Source organism: Carcharodon carcharias, chromosome 5 (genome assembly GCF_017639515.1).
Source record: "Carcharodon carcharias isolate sCarCar2 chromosome 5, sCarCar2.pri, whole genome shotgun sequence".
Taxonomy (NCBI): domain Eukaryota; kingdom Metazoa; phylum Chordata; class Chondrichthyes; order Lamniformes; family Lamnidae; genus Carcharodon; species Carcharodon carcharias.
This window is the reverse complement of record NC_054471.1, coordinates 96,310,937-96,328,533: the sequence shown is the minus strand read 5'-3', so window position 1 is coordinate 96,328,533 and position 17,597 is coordinate 96,310,937. Positions and strand designations below refer to the sequence as shown.

General features: G+C 41.5%; 1 protein-coding gene across 1 annotated transcript in view; it reads right to left on the bottom strand.

Moving 5' to 3' along the window:
• dlgap2a (discs, large (Drosophila) homolog-associated protein 2a) overlaps nt 1-9,903 on the bottom strand; it is a 181,270-nt gene extending 171,367 nt beyond the window's left edge. The window contains exon 1 of the mRNA XM_041188234.1: nt 8,887-9,903. Within this exon, the coding sequence (XP_041044168.1) occupies nt 8,887-9,888 (1,002 nt within the window). The 5' untranslated portion in view covers nt 9,889-9,903. The remainder of the gene's footprint in view (nt 1-8,886) is intronic.
• Nucleotides 9,904-17,597: the final 7,694 nt, after the last annotated feature.

Sequence of the window (17,597 nt, the reverse complement as noted above, 5' to 3'; positions counted from 1 at the left end):
AGTAGTGTGATTAGAACTAAGTTGCAGCACCAAAGACATCATCATGCTGTAACTGGTCTATTTTAAGTTGGTTCCTGCTGCTTTTAGTGGCGTCCTTAACTAGAGTCTGACATATCCAGTAAACACTACAGCAGCCAGGAATGGGATAGAGATGGGCAACATCGATACTTTAAATGCACCCCATCCTTCCATCCTCTCTCAAACAATTTAACACAGGACGTATAAGTGTAACTTATCCACCTTTCCATCAGTATGGTTTTCCTCATCTCATATCAGGGTTGTTTGTAGACTAATTGACAGAGATTGATTGCTAAGATTATTAAACAAATCCATTATTGTTCTCATGTTTCTTATAGGAGTTTGATGGAATACTCTCCACTTGCCTGGATGAGTGCAGCTTCAGCAGCACTCAAGAAGCTCAACACCAAGCAGCCTGCTTGATTGGCACCCCAACCACAAGCATTCACTCCCTCCACCACCGAAGCACAGTGGCAGCAGTGTGTAATATCTACAAAATGCACTGCAGGAACTCACCAAGGCTCCTTGGACAGCATCTTCCAAACCCACCACCTCTACCTTCTAGAAGAACAATGGCAGCAGACATATGGGAACACCACCACCTGGAAGTTCCCCTCCAAGCCACTCACCATCCTGACTTTGAACTATATCGCCATTCTTTCATTGTCACTGGATCAAAATTCTGGGACTCCTTCCCTAACAGCACTGTGGGTGTACCTACATCATATGTACTACAGCGGTTCAAGAAAGCAGCCCATCACCACCTTCTCAAGGGCAATTAGGGATGGGCAATAAATGCTGATCTAACCATCAACACCCACATCCCATGAATGAATTAAAGGAAATTAAAACTTCTTGTAACAGGAGTTTTTTTATTATGACAATATAGATTGTTTAAAGCCTGAATTTCCACTTGCAAATAATTTGTTGTTTAATATGTTGATTCATCAGTCAATTAGATTGTTGAATTAGATTGATAATTAGATTAATAATCATGATACCATGATAGATGAAAACAAATTTTGTTTGGGGTGTGAGTATATGAGGAATTAAAATGTGGTTGTGTTATTCTCACCATGTGTTCAATGCTCAGAACTGCCAGAGGTATTAAGCGAGACAACAATGAACACCTATGAAAGTAACTCTAAAGACAATACATGTCTGATGGGGTTCAAGGTGCTGATACTGGTTATGAGGTACACTCATAGTCAGGGGAAGTTTGTGTGAGATTCTGTAACAATTATTCTTCGTGGAACAGAATCCAACTAGAATACTTGAGGGTGTAGGGCCCAACTCCTTTTGAAAATAATACAAAAGATTAGGTACAGACTAAGAGAATCAAATATTCCACATGACAATAGTTCTTGTAGTGTGGATCTAGGTTTTGTCTGCAGGAGTGCTCGATTACATTTGAGGAGCAGTGAACATTTATGTGGAACTTTTTCTAACAACATTAAATAGATAGTGTTTGGGTAGATTATACACAATCTGTAGAAGGTCTGATTCTTTTGCGCCTCATAGACTTTTCTCATTCTATGCTTCATTGCATTTTTACGTACTTGTGAGAAATGCCACAGGAGATCTATTTTCTAAGTAAATCAGTGCATATGTTAAACTTGAACAGGAAGTATGTATGTTGCTTACAGGAAATGTGCAATAAATGCAAAATCTTTAAAATATTACAGAAAGAGAATGCTTGCATTTATATAGCACCCAGTTGTCACAAATTCACAACCAATCAGGTACTTTTGAAGTGTAAATGGAGCAGCTATTGTTTGCGCAGTACTGTCTCAGAAACAGCAACAGGTTAAATGAGCAACATAATTCTGTTTTAGTGATAATTAATGAGTGATAAAGATTGGCGAGGATGCTAGGAGAACTCGTCTGCTTTTTCTTGGTCTAATAGAGATTTTCAAAATCATTAGGGGAGAAACTGTTCCCTTTGGCGAGAAGGTCGAGAACCAGAGGACATTGATTTAGGAGATCGGCAAAGGAAGCAACAGTGACTTGAGAAAAAACCTTTTCCTGCAGCACATGGTTAGGGCCTGCAATGCTCTGCCTGAGATTATGATGGTTGCAGACTCAATCGAGAAATTCAAAAGAGGATTGGATAATTATCTGAAGAGAAAAAAAAATTGCAGGGCTCCAGGGAAAATGCTGGGCAGTGGAATTAGGTAAGTGGGGATTAGAATTGCTTAATGAGTGGTGGTCTCTGACAGGACGTGCAGCCCAGTACTGTCTAGGATGTGGAATCTCAAACTAAAGATGTTCCTCTGGAGCTTAGCTAGTCATGTTATAAAAATAAACGTTGTTCTCTCATAGAGTCATAGAGCACAGAAAAAGGCCCTTCAGCCCATTGAGTCTGCGCCAGTCAAACAAGTACCTAACTATTCTCATCCCAGTACTTTTTCAGCAATAGACCCATAACCTTGTATGCCATGGCATCGCTAATGCAAAAACTCTTAAGACAGCAGGAGTAACTATTTTACTGCAGAAACTAGAGGAATTCAACTAACTTTGGAGTCAAATTATCACAAGTATTTTTGTTTCCTGCCGTCTAATATATTAAATTGGTTTTGTGCTGCAGGCCACAACATGAGTTTGTTTGTTAAATGGAATTTAAGTGTTGTGAAAGTCTGGCATCTTGTTTTTTGAATGAGGGAACTAGAGAAGGAGGCACTGATCCACCGTGTTTGTATACATTTAATTGCATTAATTTACTCGCTGATTGTGAATTTAATCTTTGACTCCCATCCCAATGTCTCAGGTCTGTCATTTTTAGTTCATTTTTTTCTCATTCTTGATCCTCACAATATTGCAGAGAAATATCCAAGGAAACATGCTTGTTAGGATACCTTTGGACGTGGGTAGATTTGATTGCTAGCTACTTTGACAACATGTCTATAAACAAATCTTTATTTTATTAAGTGAAAAATATTTTGTAAGAAACAACTATTTAAAGAAAATCTAACCAATAGATGTATAAGAATTGGATATTCCTCCCATGCAGCATAATTTTGATCTGACAGCGGCCTTCTGTGCAAACTTTTCTAAGATAAACAACATGCATGTAACATTAGTTCACTGTAGAGCAGAGATTTGCATGTCAAAGGAATCTCCACTGCTTCATGAAATATTTATTTACTATAAAAGTCAATTCTAGCTGGCATTATTGTACTAATAAATGCAAGACATTATTTATTCTGTGCATTGTTTAGTTAAGCAAGTAATGCAGAGTATGTTTTACTTATAAAGGATGTAGCCCTTATGTAAAATCATAACCAAAATTGAATGATCCTTTCTCTGAAAATACAAATTATTTTGGCAGTTGGGCCATGTCCATTCTGTTTTGGTGAACTGAACTCAAATATGATTGCCAATTTGAATAAACAGATTTATGTCACAGGAGAACAGAATTTTTGGGAGATAAACACCCTTAATTTAAAACTTAATGGAAACATAATATCTACGATGTACTGCCCGAAGAGTTTCTTTGGATTTAAATTTACCCACCAGTGCTTCCGACCAGAGATCAGTGGGACTTTTTGTTCTTTTTTACTCTTCTCCTCAGCTGAAGCCTGTGATTGTAACTTGGAAGAGAATCCTTCTTGTGCCAGGAGCTTTAGTTCATTTTCAGCTTCTGCAGTCAAGCTGCACAGTGAGTGTCACTGGATATGATGTACAGTGAGTGTTATATTGGAGAAAATTAAGTGAGTGTAATTTTAGAGGATGAATACTGTATGTCATATTACAGAACATAGACAGTGACTGTCACTTGAGAGGATGGGCACTGAGTGTCATTTGAGGACATGGTCAGTGTGTGCATACGAAAGGATAGACATCCTAACAGGCATGTTTTCTTGCATATTCTCAGATGCTGAGTCAGTCTGCTCCTGCATGCAGCAAGCTGGACAACATTCAGACTTGGGCTGTGAAGTGGCAAGTGACATTTGTGCCACAAAAGTGGCAGGCAATGACTATCTCCAAAAAGCCAGAAGCTAACCATAGCCCTTTGACATTCAATGGCATTACCATTGCTGAATCCCCCACCATCAATACCCTGGAGGTTACCATTGACCAGGGATTTAACTGAACCAGCCTTGTAAATACTGTGGCAACAAGAGAAGGTCAGAAGCTGGGAATTATGTGACAAGCAGCTCACTTCCTCACTCCCCAAAACCTATCCGCCATCGACAAGGCACAAGTCAGGAGTGTGTTAGAATACTTTCCACATGCCTGAATGAGTGCAGCTCGAACAGCGCTCAAGAAGCTCAACACTATCCAAGACAAGGCAGCCCTTTTGATTAGCACTTCATCCACCAACTTAAATATTCACTCCTTCCACCACTGGTGCACAGTGGCAACAGTGTGTACCATCTACAAGCAACAGCTCACCGAGGCTCCTTCGACAACACCTTCCAAACTACCACCTAGAATAACAAGGGTAGCAGACATATGGGAACACCAGGTTCTCCTCTAAGCCACTTACCATTCTGACTTTGAACCGCTCCTTCACTACCACTGGGTCAAAATCTTGCAGCTTCCTCCCTAACAGCACAGTGAGTCTACTAACACCACGTGGACTGCAGCGGTTAAAGAAGGTGGCTCACCAGCACCTGATCAAAGGCAATTAGGGCTGGGAAATAAATGCTGACGTTGCCAGTGATGCCCACTCCAAGAATGAATAAAAAGTGTGAGCTTTGAGAAACTACACAATGCGTCTTACAGGAGAAGATGGATAATGCATGTTATTTCAGAGTATGGACAGTGTACATCAATTAAGAAGATGCACACTGTTTTATGAGGGAAGATGCACATAATGTGGCATTTGAGAGGACGGACAGTGTATGCCATTTAAGTAGATTGTCAGTGAGTGTCTTTGGAGAGGATCAACAATGCATTATACTTAAGAGGATGTGCAGTGTCTGTAACTTGAGAAATCGACAGTGGGTGTCATTTGAGAAGATTGTCAGTGAGTGTTATTTGATGGGATGGAAAGTGTGTGTCATTCTAGATGATGAACAGTGGGCTTTGTTTGAGAACCTGGACATTGAGTGCTATTAGAGAGAATTGAAAGTGTTGTCATTTGAGAGGATACACAGTGAGTGTTGTTTGAGAGGATGGATGTTGGGTGTCAGCTGAGACAATGCGCTGTGTGTGTCATTTTATGCGATGGACAGTGTGTTACTTGTAGAGATGAGTACTATGGGTGGAATTTTACCAGGCCGCAGGAGGGAGGTGCAGGGGCGCCCAAGTGGGAAAGTCACAAAAAATAATGATAGGTCAGGATCCCAATGTGATCCCACCCTGTTCTGGCTTTCCCAGGTGTGGGTTGTGACTGTAGGGTTTTGGCAGAGGAGAATGAGGCTCAACAGTGTCTTGTGTGTGGTTCAACTATATCTGATGATGGATGGCTAATTTATGCAGTTGTAAGTTACTTGGGGGAGAGTTTTTTCCAAGGGTGGATGCAGAATGAAGTTGCATGGGAAGGGCAATGTGGGTAGGCAAGGGATACAAGAATATGATTGGAGGTGGATTCATCCATGACAGAGACTGTAGAAGTAGAGGGGCTAAAGGAGATACCAAGGCCATGCAGGAGACTTGGTGATAAGGAGCACACCAATGGCATTGTGTTTTTTTTGCAGGGCATTGATAGAAACTGTAGCCAGGTAGAACGTTTGGTAAGAGCAAGGGCCATTTGTGAGCCACATTTCAGTCAAAGCAAGGATGTCACTGCAATCATCCAAAATACGACCATGGGTGACTAATTCATATGTGCACATATGAATGGACATTTTGGATGGAAATACAGATTGATAACTTGCTGGTTGTCGCAGGAGACAGTGTTATATCAGGTGATCTGGATAGTAAGGAGGATATGTGGTTATTCCTCAGCAAGCATGCTGGGCAGGAGGGTCAACTAGAAAGGACGATGCGGTAGTTGGGATTGCTGCTAAGAAGGCAACGACAAGCTACGATAGCAAAAACTGGGGGATCAAACCTGAGATCTTTCTAGTCTCTAGGCTTATCCACTCACTGTTTTCATCAGCTAAGTCATCAGAGGTGCAAGTGGAATAACATATTCCTGACATACTGTGAAGCAGTATGACAGTAATACCAATGTCTGAGCTTGATGACAACAACTGCGACTTAATCAGCTGCATCAATCCTAACCTAAAGGGTAGAAACAGAAAATGCCAATTGACAAGGTAACTTTATTAAATTATTTTGTAGACATTAGAATCTTTCTTCCATATTGGGTCGGATCTATGCAGCACTTTGAAATATTTGCTTGCACTTTCTGCTTCAGTCTGCTTTGTCATAAACCTGAAAATTTATTACTGAGTGCTTTGAATTGGCCAACCATGCAAAAAAAATCACACCTTTGTATCAGAAAGTGTGACTGAGCCGTGAGAATATTACAAAGCTGTATAATTGCCAACTAAGCAAGTGGTATAAATAGCTGAACTGAGGGGGAATTTTCAGCATTTTGCTGGGTTGTGTTCTATCACAGAACAAAATTAACTTTAAGCTATAAGGGATAAAAATTGATCACAGTTTCCAGCCACCACCACCAAAGGAGGAAAAGAGTCCTTACAGATAACACGGTGAGCTGCACAGTGTAAAGTAAAGGAAATGGCACATGAATCTTTGAAATTCTTGACCCCAAAAAGATTTGGATGTTTAGCTGTTGAGTATTTTCTATTCAGAGATTGATAGACTTTTGGATATTGAGGGAAGCAAGGGAATGGGGTTGAGAAACTTATCAGCCACGATTGAATGGCGGAGCAGACTCAATAGGCCGAATGGCCTAATTTTTGCTCCTATGTCTTATGGTCTGACATGGTGATAGTGCAGGAAGATGGAGTTGAGATAGAAGATCAACCGTAATCTTAGTCAATGGCGGAGCAGACTCCAGGGTTCAATGGCCTACTCCTGATCATATTTCTTAAGTTCTTATGTTTGCTGCTGTTTATCTGGTGGCTTGTTAACACTTTCTTCAAATCAACTCAAGGATGGTACTGTTATTATGAGCTACTGAACAAACTCTAATCTTATTATAGATCTGAGCAAGTATCTGGTTGTTGGAACTGTGAATTATCCAAATGTGAACTCCATATTTTGCTTCCTCCGCCATTTCTGCCAACTCCAGCATGATGCCACCACAAAACACATCTTCCCTTCACCCCCCCCGTCGGCATTCCGTAGGGATCATTCCCTCCGGGACACCCTGGTCCACTCCTCCATCACCCCCTACACCTCAACCCCCACCTATGGCACCTCCCCATGCCCACGCAAAAGATGTAATACCTGCCCCTTCACTTCCTCTCTCCTCACCGTCCAAGGGCCCAAACACTCCTTTCAAGTGAAGCAGCATTTCACTTGCATTTCCCCCAACTTAGTCTACTGCATTCGTTGCTCCCAATGCAGTCTCCTCTACATTGGAGAGACCAAACGTAAACTGGACGACCGCTTTGCAGAACATCTGCGGTCTGTCCGCAGGGATGACCCAAACCTCCCTGTCGCTTGCCATTTTAACATTCCACCCTGCTCTCTTGCCCACATGTCTGTCCTTGGCCTGCTGCATTGTTCCAGTGAAGCCCAACGCAAACTGGAGGAACAGCACCTCATCTTCCGACTAGGCACTTTACAGCCATCCGGACTGAATACTGAATTCAACTTTAGGTCTTGAGCTCCCTCCTCCATCCCCACCCCCTTTCTGTTTCTTCCCCATTCCTTTTTTTTTTCTTTTCCAATAATTTATATAGATTTTTCTTTTCCCACCTATTTCCATTATTTTTAAATCTTTTATGCTCCCCCACCCCCACTAGAGCTATACCTTGAGTGCCTTACCATCCATTCTTAATTAGCACATTCGTTTAGATAATATCACCAACTTCAACACCTCTGTGTTCTTCTGTTCTTTTGTCTGTGACATCTTTTGATGATCTGCTCCTATCCTAACACCACCCCCCCTCCACTTCTCTCTCTCTCTCTCTCTCTCTCCCACAAACCCCCCCCCCCGCCCCCCCCACCCCCCCCCCCACCTTAAACCAGCTTATATTTCCCTCTCCTTGTAAAGAAAGATCAGTTCTGTTGAAGGGTCATGAGGACTCCAAACCTCAACTCTTTTCTTCTCCGCCGAAGCTGCCAGACCTGCTGAGTTTTTCCAGGTAATTCTGTTTTTGTTTTGGATTTCCAGCATCCGCAGTTTTTTGTTTTTATCTTTTAGTTCCATCCATTTGTCCATTGTCACATCACAGCCACTCCTACTGTCACACTTCGGCAAGCATGCTTATTGAGGTCCAGCATTACTGGGATATAAGGCATTGTCCAAGTACATCTTTGTTACTAAAATTACAATATTATTTCATACGGGCAGGGAGTGATGGTGACAGCACTAAGCTATAACTCATCAAAGTTTAACAGAAACGCATTTCCCTCTCATGGACAATGCTGTAAATGCCAACTGACAACTCCAGGTTCCAATATTTTCCAATGCATCTTGTGCTAATTCAGGAACCTAATTTCCTTTTTGCACTACTTTCAATGGATTGGTTAGTTTGTCCGAGTTAGGTTCCTGTGTGTGCTTTTCTGTCAATCTCTTCATATTACATGGTTTGATCTGCTTGCTGCATGATACTAAAGTTAGATGTTACAACAGCTCAATATTGGTTGAAAAATGTGTTTTTGGATCTGAGGTTTGTTAATAAAATTCTCATAACATGTTTGGTAGATATGTGGCTTGTAATGGAGTTGGTGCAATAATTATTAGCTTCCATTATGCTCATTAAATTCTTATAAAGTATATCAATAACATAACAGAAATGATGACTCTACTGCCAATATTAGAATACTTCCACTTACTTGTAGGTAATGACATGGCCTTAGAGATGATTTTATTTCCTGATGGACAAGAGGTTTCTCCAAATTAAGTGAAGACTTCCGGTAAGCTTCCTTGGCCTGGCTTACAGTTAGTGTTGACCAGGAGCTTCTTTTCATATATTTCCCCTCAGGTGTCATGGGCAACCCCTCACAAGCAGAACACTTAACATCATTGTTGCTTTTTGATGTCTTCAAAGTGAGATCACTGAAGGCCCCCTGAATATTTTCTGGATAGTACTGTGAGATATGGTCAATGTGATGTCTGCTCATCGCACTTGCCGTACGGTAAGTGCTATCGCTGTCCAAGTTGTCATCTGAGCTCCACCAGGCAGACATCGAAGACTTATGTTTGGGCTCTGGCTTCCGTTCCTTGCTTTTACTCCTCTTGCCGTGTTTGGGGTGGTGGGAATGATGGTGATCATCCGAATGCCGTCCTTCACTTTTTGTGCCATTCATGTTTCCTTTCGAGGCCCCTTCCAAAGAATGGGATTTGGTGAAAAGTTTTTGGACAGAATGCACAAGGTGCCGTATTCTGCCAGGACTTTCACTTCGCTGTTCGGTGGCAGTGGATGTTCGTTGGTACTGCAGTGTATGAAAGCCATCACGATGCAGAGGCAATTGTTTTTCAAACTGGTCCAGCAGATTAGCTGGAATGCGATTAATCTTGCTGCCCGTGTGTGAGACACTGGTGCAGTCATCCCTGGAATCATAATGTGAGGTGTAGTGCATTCTTGGGAAAGTACTGCTTGACATGTGCTCCCCTACCATCATAGGGATCATACATTCAGAATGTATAGAACTTCTAGGAGAACAACGGTGATGGTCCATTTGGCAGCTGTCAGTTGGGCTGAGCAAGTACGACTGTCTAGAATCCAAGCCATGGTGCATATGGTCATGAGAATGCTCACAGTCATCAGCCATCAGGCCACAAGTGTGTGCTGAGCTGAGCTGGGGGTGAGTACGGCTACTAGTTAATCCTTTCATGGTCCTTGATGAAGGAGAATATAAGTCTTCATTGAAATGCTGTGAAGGTGACCATGAGAACTGCTGGTCTGTCAACAAAAGACAACAAAAAACAAGTTAATATAAACAACAGTAAAGGGTTTGATGGCCTTGCATTTTATTAATCACCAGTGAATGCAAATAAATCAATGCAACCTGGACAAAGCCATTGATTTAATACCCCATGTTACTCTATTAAAATTAATGCATGCTATATTCATGATTTTATTTCAGCAGTTCATCAGTTTATTGAAGCATGGGGAGTTATGTCTCATCTGTTTCAACAAAAATACTGGCCATAGATATCCCAGACATTAAAGAAGGTCTTGTTACCGATAAATATCCAAATGATTGTAATTCGCTAAATACCAGCTCTCAAAAGACGCACATCTTTTGCATCACAAATAACACTCAAACTAATTATTCAAAAATTTGAAAGATATCATTACTTAATGTATGTAGTGTTTAAGGTACCATGGGTTGGATTTCACGGTCCCCTGCCAGGCATGGCTTTGGTGCAGCGACGTGTAAAATATGAGCGGCGGCTAGCCCAACAACTTCTAGCCCACCTCCGAGCTGTTCCCCCATTATAAGGGGGCTGGGTGGGCCTGAAAACAGCAGCCTGCTCGCCATAAGAAAATAAATATTTAAGGGTCAATTGAGCTTGTTTACAAGCCATTTGACTCAAATATTACATTGCCCATGCCAAGACACGGTTGGTATGGGCAGGCAGGTGGGAGTAGGCAACCCATCTTTCAAAAAAGTTTTTAAAAGGGTGGGAAGGAAGAGGGCTGCTATCTTCAGGGGAGCTGCCTTTTGCACATTGTGGGCACACCCCTGAAGATAGAACCCCCACCCCCCCCACCACCGCCCTTCCTTCCTCCCCACTTGCACTGCATATCCCATACCCTCACCCCACTCCCTAAGCTGCTTGATTCCTCCCCGCCCAATACCCTTGACTTAGCTGAATCCAGGATCTAATGGGGCCTTTATCCTGGGATTGCTTGTAGCCCTGACAGCGCCCACTACTGAGCTCTTGTGCTAGTGGGGCTGCAAGAGCTGCTGGCCAATGAGGTTGGCCGGCAGCTTCCAAGGGCAGGACTTCCTCCCAGTGAGGGGTGGAAGTCCCACTCTTACCTTGTTGTTTCCGCCTACAGTGTGTTATTACTGAGGGGAGGATTTCTCTTTCATCAGTTGATTTCCAACTGACTGTTTAACCCCTCCATATAATCCAGCCCTGTGTGTCTGCAGTTTCAACTGAAAACTCAGTTAGTTCTAAACTGTAAACTTCTTAGCAGATGGAATTTCACCTCTACAATTTGTAAATTTAAGAAGACTCCTATTGTATCATAATTTTTCTAGTTTTTATTACAATTAATGTATAACAGAATTTAACAGCTCAGAAACAGACCGTTCAGTTCAAATGCTCTGTGTTGGTGTTTATGTTCTGCATGGGCCTCCTGCTGGGAGGACCAAAAAGTTGATAAGAATGGAAAAATAAAACATGCAAGTAAACTGGCCAGGAACATAAAAATAGACAGTAAAAGGTTTTACAGGTGTACAAAAAGGAGAGTAGCTAAAGTAAACATTGATCCCTTAAAGGCAGGGATATGAGAAATTTGGAAATGGCAGAACTGTTAAACAAATATTTTGTGCCTGTCTTCACAGTAGAAAACACAAGTTACGTACCAGAAATAGAGGGTAACTAAGTGGCTAATAAGAGTGAGGAACTTAGGGTAATTAATATCAGCAAAGAGAAAGTATTGGAGCAATTTAATGGAATCCCTAGGACTTAATGGCCTACATCCCAGGGTTTCAATGAGATAGCTGCAGAAATAGTGCATGCACTGGCTATGATTTTCCAAAATTCCTTAGATTCTAGAATGGTTGCAGTGGATTGGAGGTTAGCAAACCTAACACCGCTCAAGAAAGTAGAGAGAGAAAAAACCGAGAACGACAGACCAGTTAGCCTGACATCAGTCATCAGGAAGATGCTGGAATGAATTATTAAGGAAGCCTTAACAACATACTTATAAAACTGTAGTATGATCAGACAAAGTCAACATGATTTTTTGGAAGGGAAATTGTGTTTGATGAATTTATTAGTTTTTTGAGGATATCACTAGTAAGGTAAGATAAAGGGGAACCAGTAGATGCCATATAGTTGGATTTCCAAAAGGCACTCAATAAGATACCACAGAAAAAGTTAATACTCAAGATAAGGGTTCATGGAGTTAAGGGTAACATATTAGCATGGATAGAGAATTGGTTAATGGACAGGAAGCAGAGACTAGGGAAAATGGGGCGTTTTCACATTGGTAGGGTATAACTAGCGGAGTGTCACAAGTATTAGTGCTGAAGCCTCGTCAATTTACAATGCATATCATATTAACGACCTATATGAAGAGACCGAGAGTAACGTCTCTACGTTTGCTGACAATACAAAGCTAGATGAGAATGCAATTTGTGAGGAGGACACAAAGTAGTTACAAAGAGATCAACACAGTTTAAGTGAGTGGGCAACAATTTGGCAGTTGGATTATAATTTGGGGAAGCGTGAAGTTATTTGCTTTTGTAGCAAGAATAGGAAAGGAGAATATATTTTAAAAGATGTGAAACCTCTAAACGTTATGTTCAGGGGGATTTGAAGTGTACTCATACAAGGAATGCAGAAAGTTAGCATGCAGGTTCAGCAGCAATTGGAAGGCAAATGGCATGTTGGCCTTTATTAAAACAGGGTTGGAGTACAAAAACAAAGAAGTCTTGCTGCAGTTGTACAGGGATTTGGTGCAAATTTGGAGTACTCTGGACAGTTTTGGTCCTCTAATCTAAGGAAGGGCTTACTTGCATTGGAGGCAGTACAGTGAAGATTCACTAGATTGGTTTCTGGGGTGAGAGGGTTTATAATGAGAGGCTGAGTAAATTTGGTCTGTACTCTCTGGACTTTAGAAAAGATGAGAGGTGATCTCACTGAAACCTACAAGATTCTGAAGGTGCTTGACAGGGTAGACACTGAGACCCTGGCTGGGAAATCTAGACCATGAGGGCATGGTCTCAGCATAAGGGTTTGATCATTTAGGATTAAGATGAGGAAAATTTTTTTTTAAAGGTTTGTGAATCTTTGGAATTCTCTATCCTAAGGTTGAATTTACTTAAAGGTTGAGATAGACAGGGAATCAAGGGCTATGGAGAGCGGGCAGGTGAGTGGAGCTGAAGCAGATTGACCATGGTTGTATTGAATGGAGGAGCAGCCTCGAGGAGCCATATAGTCTACCACTGCTCCCATTTCTTATGTCCTGATGTTTTCATTCATGCTTCATTACTTTGACTGTTCCAATACACTTCTGGCTGTCCCACATTCTACCCTAAATAAACTTCAGGTCATCCAAAACACAGCTGCCCATGTTTTAACTCATAGCAAGTCTCATTCCCCTATTACCCCTGTGCTAGCTGACTTACACTAGCTCCCAGTCAAGCAACATCTTGACATTAAAATTATCATCCATGTTTTCAAATCCCTCCATGCTTTGCCCTTCCCTAACTCTGTAATCTCCTCAGGCCAACAACCGCTGAGATAGCTGCACTTCTCTAATTCTGGCCTCTCGTGCATTCTTGATGATAAATTTTCCACTAGGCCCCAAGCTCTGGAATTCCCTTCCTACATCTCTCCGCCTCGCTACATTAATTTCCTCTTTTAAGACTTTCCTTAAAACCTGCCTTTTTGACCAAGCTTTTGGTCATCTTACCTAACATCTTCTTACTTGGCTATGTCATACTTTGTCTTATAATGCTTCTATGAAACACCTTAGGATGTTTCATTACATTAAAGATGCAAAATAAATATAAGTCATTGTACACCACTTCATCCAACCTTTATCAGCATAACCTTCTATTCCTTTCTCCATCATGTATTTATCCAGCTTCTATTTAAATGTATCTATGTTAATCACCTCAACCACTCCATATGATAGTGAGATCCACATTCTCATCATCTACAATGGTCCCATAGCTCAATATATCTAAGTTCTTTTGAAATTTTATTTTCTAAACACAAGTACATTTTCAACCTCTATGCTCTCATGTCAGAACATGCATGCTCAACCTACAGAAATAGGCAAAGGTTTAATATTGCACCTAGCATTACACGGCCATCACATCTCCAACCTCTTCACCCCACCTATATATAAGTTGAATGGGGATGGGGATGGTCGGGGGTGGGGGGCCATGCATTTTCTTTGTTTTATGTGTTCCTATATTCCTACATATAAGGGCACTAATTAAAATGGAGAAAGAGCATGGAAGTGAGATTAAAAATGCAAAGAATGGCAGAGCAGACTCTTTGGGCTAAATTGCTCGTAAAAAAAAGTTTATGATTTAAAATGCGGTTTTGTTGCAGTTAGTGTACAGCATAAATCTTTCCCCAGTTGGACTTCCAGGAGCTGTGACATTGGGCAGAATTTTATGATCCCATCACAGTGGGGGTGGGGCCGTAAAACGTGGCAAGCCGTTCAAGAGTCCATTGACTTCAGCAGGACTGTAAAATCTCGCTGGCTTAATATTCCGCCCATAGTGATAAAAATAACTAATTAGGCTGACTATGAAGCATCTGAAAGTGAATTGCAGATCATTGGAATTGCCTCATAATTTAAGATTGCATGCAAACCCCAAACAACTAGATTGCATATATTTGCATAATAGATAACCTGACATAGAAGCTGTGACACTTTGCAGGGGGTGATGGGGAAAGGGGCTTATGGCATTGTGGGTCAGCACAAAGTGCCTTTGCTTTTAGGAACAGAGTTTGAATTCAGCCCAAACAGATGCAACTAAAAGTCTCTTCTTTCAAATTTTTAAAACTGAATTCAAATTCTCTAATGGGTGGGATTTGAACTTATGTTCACTGGATTATTGGGTCAGACCTCTAGATTATTAATCCACTAACATAATCGCTACACCACTGCATTTACATACACACACATAATATATTTTTAATTGCATCATGCCTTTGTCTGAAACATAATTAACAACAACGTTATTCAAATTATCCTACTAATGACACCATCCTGTGAAGAGCCTTTGGGTCATTTTAGTACATTAAATAGTATGTGTGCTACAATACTATATGTGTGCAAGTTGCTACTGACAAAAACTTCCAGTAATCGCACAACACAATCCAAAAACATTGTTCAACTTCAACAGAGATTTGTGCTGCAAATATGTCAGCACAACTTTTCATATTGCCATAGCAATACATATTAATCAATGGTCACAAGGCCAATGTCAGAACTGATTAAGTCTGCAGGCTTTCGTTATGCTTTAGCAGGAAATGCATTAGACTAATTCCACTTAACTTATTTATATAAACTAAGACCTGACATTGCTTTTCCATTAAATGTTTTGCTCTGCTGTGACATGCTATGTCAATGTTGCTCATGACCATTTTGTTCAGGGTCACAAGTCCAACTTCTAATTGAACAGCATTGAATCTGAGCTTGTGTAGCAGCAAGCTGACTTCGTGGGAATTCACTCTGAGTTTCCACTTTAGCACTCAGACTTCTGATGAAAGTCATTGTGCTACAATGGAAACGGAGACACCAGCCATCAGATGCTTCTTCATGGTTGGGTCCACAAGTGTGTTAATGAAGTTGGCCACCTCTTCCATGCTGGAATAAATGGGTTTCAAGCTCTGGGCAAAGCCCTGTGACAAGTTGGTGTTGGACTGCTTCATGTTTTTCCATATTTAACACATACTTTCTGGCAGACCTGGTAACACAGCAAGTACTCTGTTGGGTATTTTCATCAGTGTTCTTCTGTATGCATCCCACTGAAGTTCTCATCCAAGCCTTCTGCAGCAGAATTTGTGCACAACCTCATACTCTAGCAATCTGGTACCTGTGCTATCCTTGCCGGCTGCTCTGACTGCAACCCACTCATTCCAAGTATCTCACTACTGCATGCCTCTTTGCTATCCTCTAAATTATGTGCAGTATCAGTAAGTGAACTGTTGACTGTGAGTTTGAAATCAAGTGACGGTGCTGTGTCTTCATCACCGTTCTCTTCTTTCTTGGTTAAAACTAGGTTGCAGTTCTTGGGTATCTGAAAGGAGAAAGGCAGAAGGGTGAGCCTGTGGTGCAAGGAGGAAGGGATAGTAAGAGATGTACGCTTCCACCATCTACAGCTTGAAAGTCAGAAGTGATTGTGATATGAGGGAGAAGTGGGATGCGAGAAGGAAGATTAGGTATGAGGAAACCATCACCATCATCAGCTTTGCTGCTGGTCCCCTAATGGCAGTACAATCTCTTCTATGTGGTCAGGACATGCAGATATGCCTGTCCCACTCCAGATAGTTCCTGCTGCCTCTGCCTGTGTGCTATCTTGTGTTGCAAGAAAAAAGGAACGGTAACAGTGACTGTCAAGCAATCTGTTTGGATGTTGTGGCTATCTGGTTGAATAGTTAGCAATGTGTGCCAGTTGTGAGATGTTGGTTTGAGGCTTGAAGCTGTGCTTAGTGTGCGAGTATGCAATGGCAGATATGAATGGTAGGCATGAGTCTTGATTAACAGAGATTGTTAGTAGGTCAGGCAGCATTTGTGAAGAGAGAAACAGCTAGAACTAGGATGCATGTTCTCAAGAAATGGGGTTGACTGTGATTACTCATTCATTGAGTATATTCAAGGCTCAGGAAGATTTTTGAACTTTCAGGAAATCCAGGGAAAAGGGGATTAGACAGGAAAGTGGAGTTAAGGTCAAAGATCAGCCATGATTTTATTGAACAACAGAGCAGGCTCAAAAGACCCTTTAATATATTCCTGCTCCTATTTCTTCTGTTTTGTTGTGAGTGATAGGGATGTGGTGGATCAAGGAGTGTCTGAGGCTAGGGTAGATTTAGGAGAATATGGCATTTGAAAACGCATTCACTGACCTTGACCACTCTTGTGAGGTCATTGAATTTATTGCGACACTGTATTCAGGTCCTCAGAACTGGATTCCTGGCATTGACCTCCAGAGCCTTTTGCTCCTTTTGCCTTTTCTGTGCACCTGGTAGGTCTCCTGGCTTCCTGTGGATACAGGAATCCTCTCCTACATTCCATTTCCTCCACCAAGGCCTTTAATACATGTCCGAAAACTTTGGAACCCACACACTCTCATGTTGTATCATTCTTCACTGTTCCCAGGTCAAATTCACTTCTTGCATTACTGCTAACACCTGCTGCAGCCACAATAGGCTAACTTTAAACAGCATAGGCTAGCTTTAAGTGGTGCTTGAAAGTTCCAATTTTTGGGTCCCCTACTGATGCAGGCAGCTAATGAACAGCGCAGTTATCATTGGCTGAACCAGCAAAATTGTAATGAGCAGGAAGCATGAAGTTGACATGTTGCCAGCATTTCAGTCAACAGGCACGGGGTAATCAATCAAGCTGATCTTTGTTAAAAACAAAAAAACTGCGGATGCTGGAAATCCAAAACAAAAACAGAATTACCTGGAAAAACTCAGCAGGTCTGGCAGCATCGGCGGAGAAGAAAAGAGTTCTCTTTTCTTCTCCGCCGATGCTGCCAGACCTGCTGAGTTTTTCCAGGTAATTCTGTTTTTGAAGCTGATCTTTGTGCCTGTTTTCAGAGGGGCTATCCAATTTAGCCTTCACTCTTTCCACCTGAATTGGCAATGTGAAAGCAACATACCATCTTGGGCT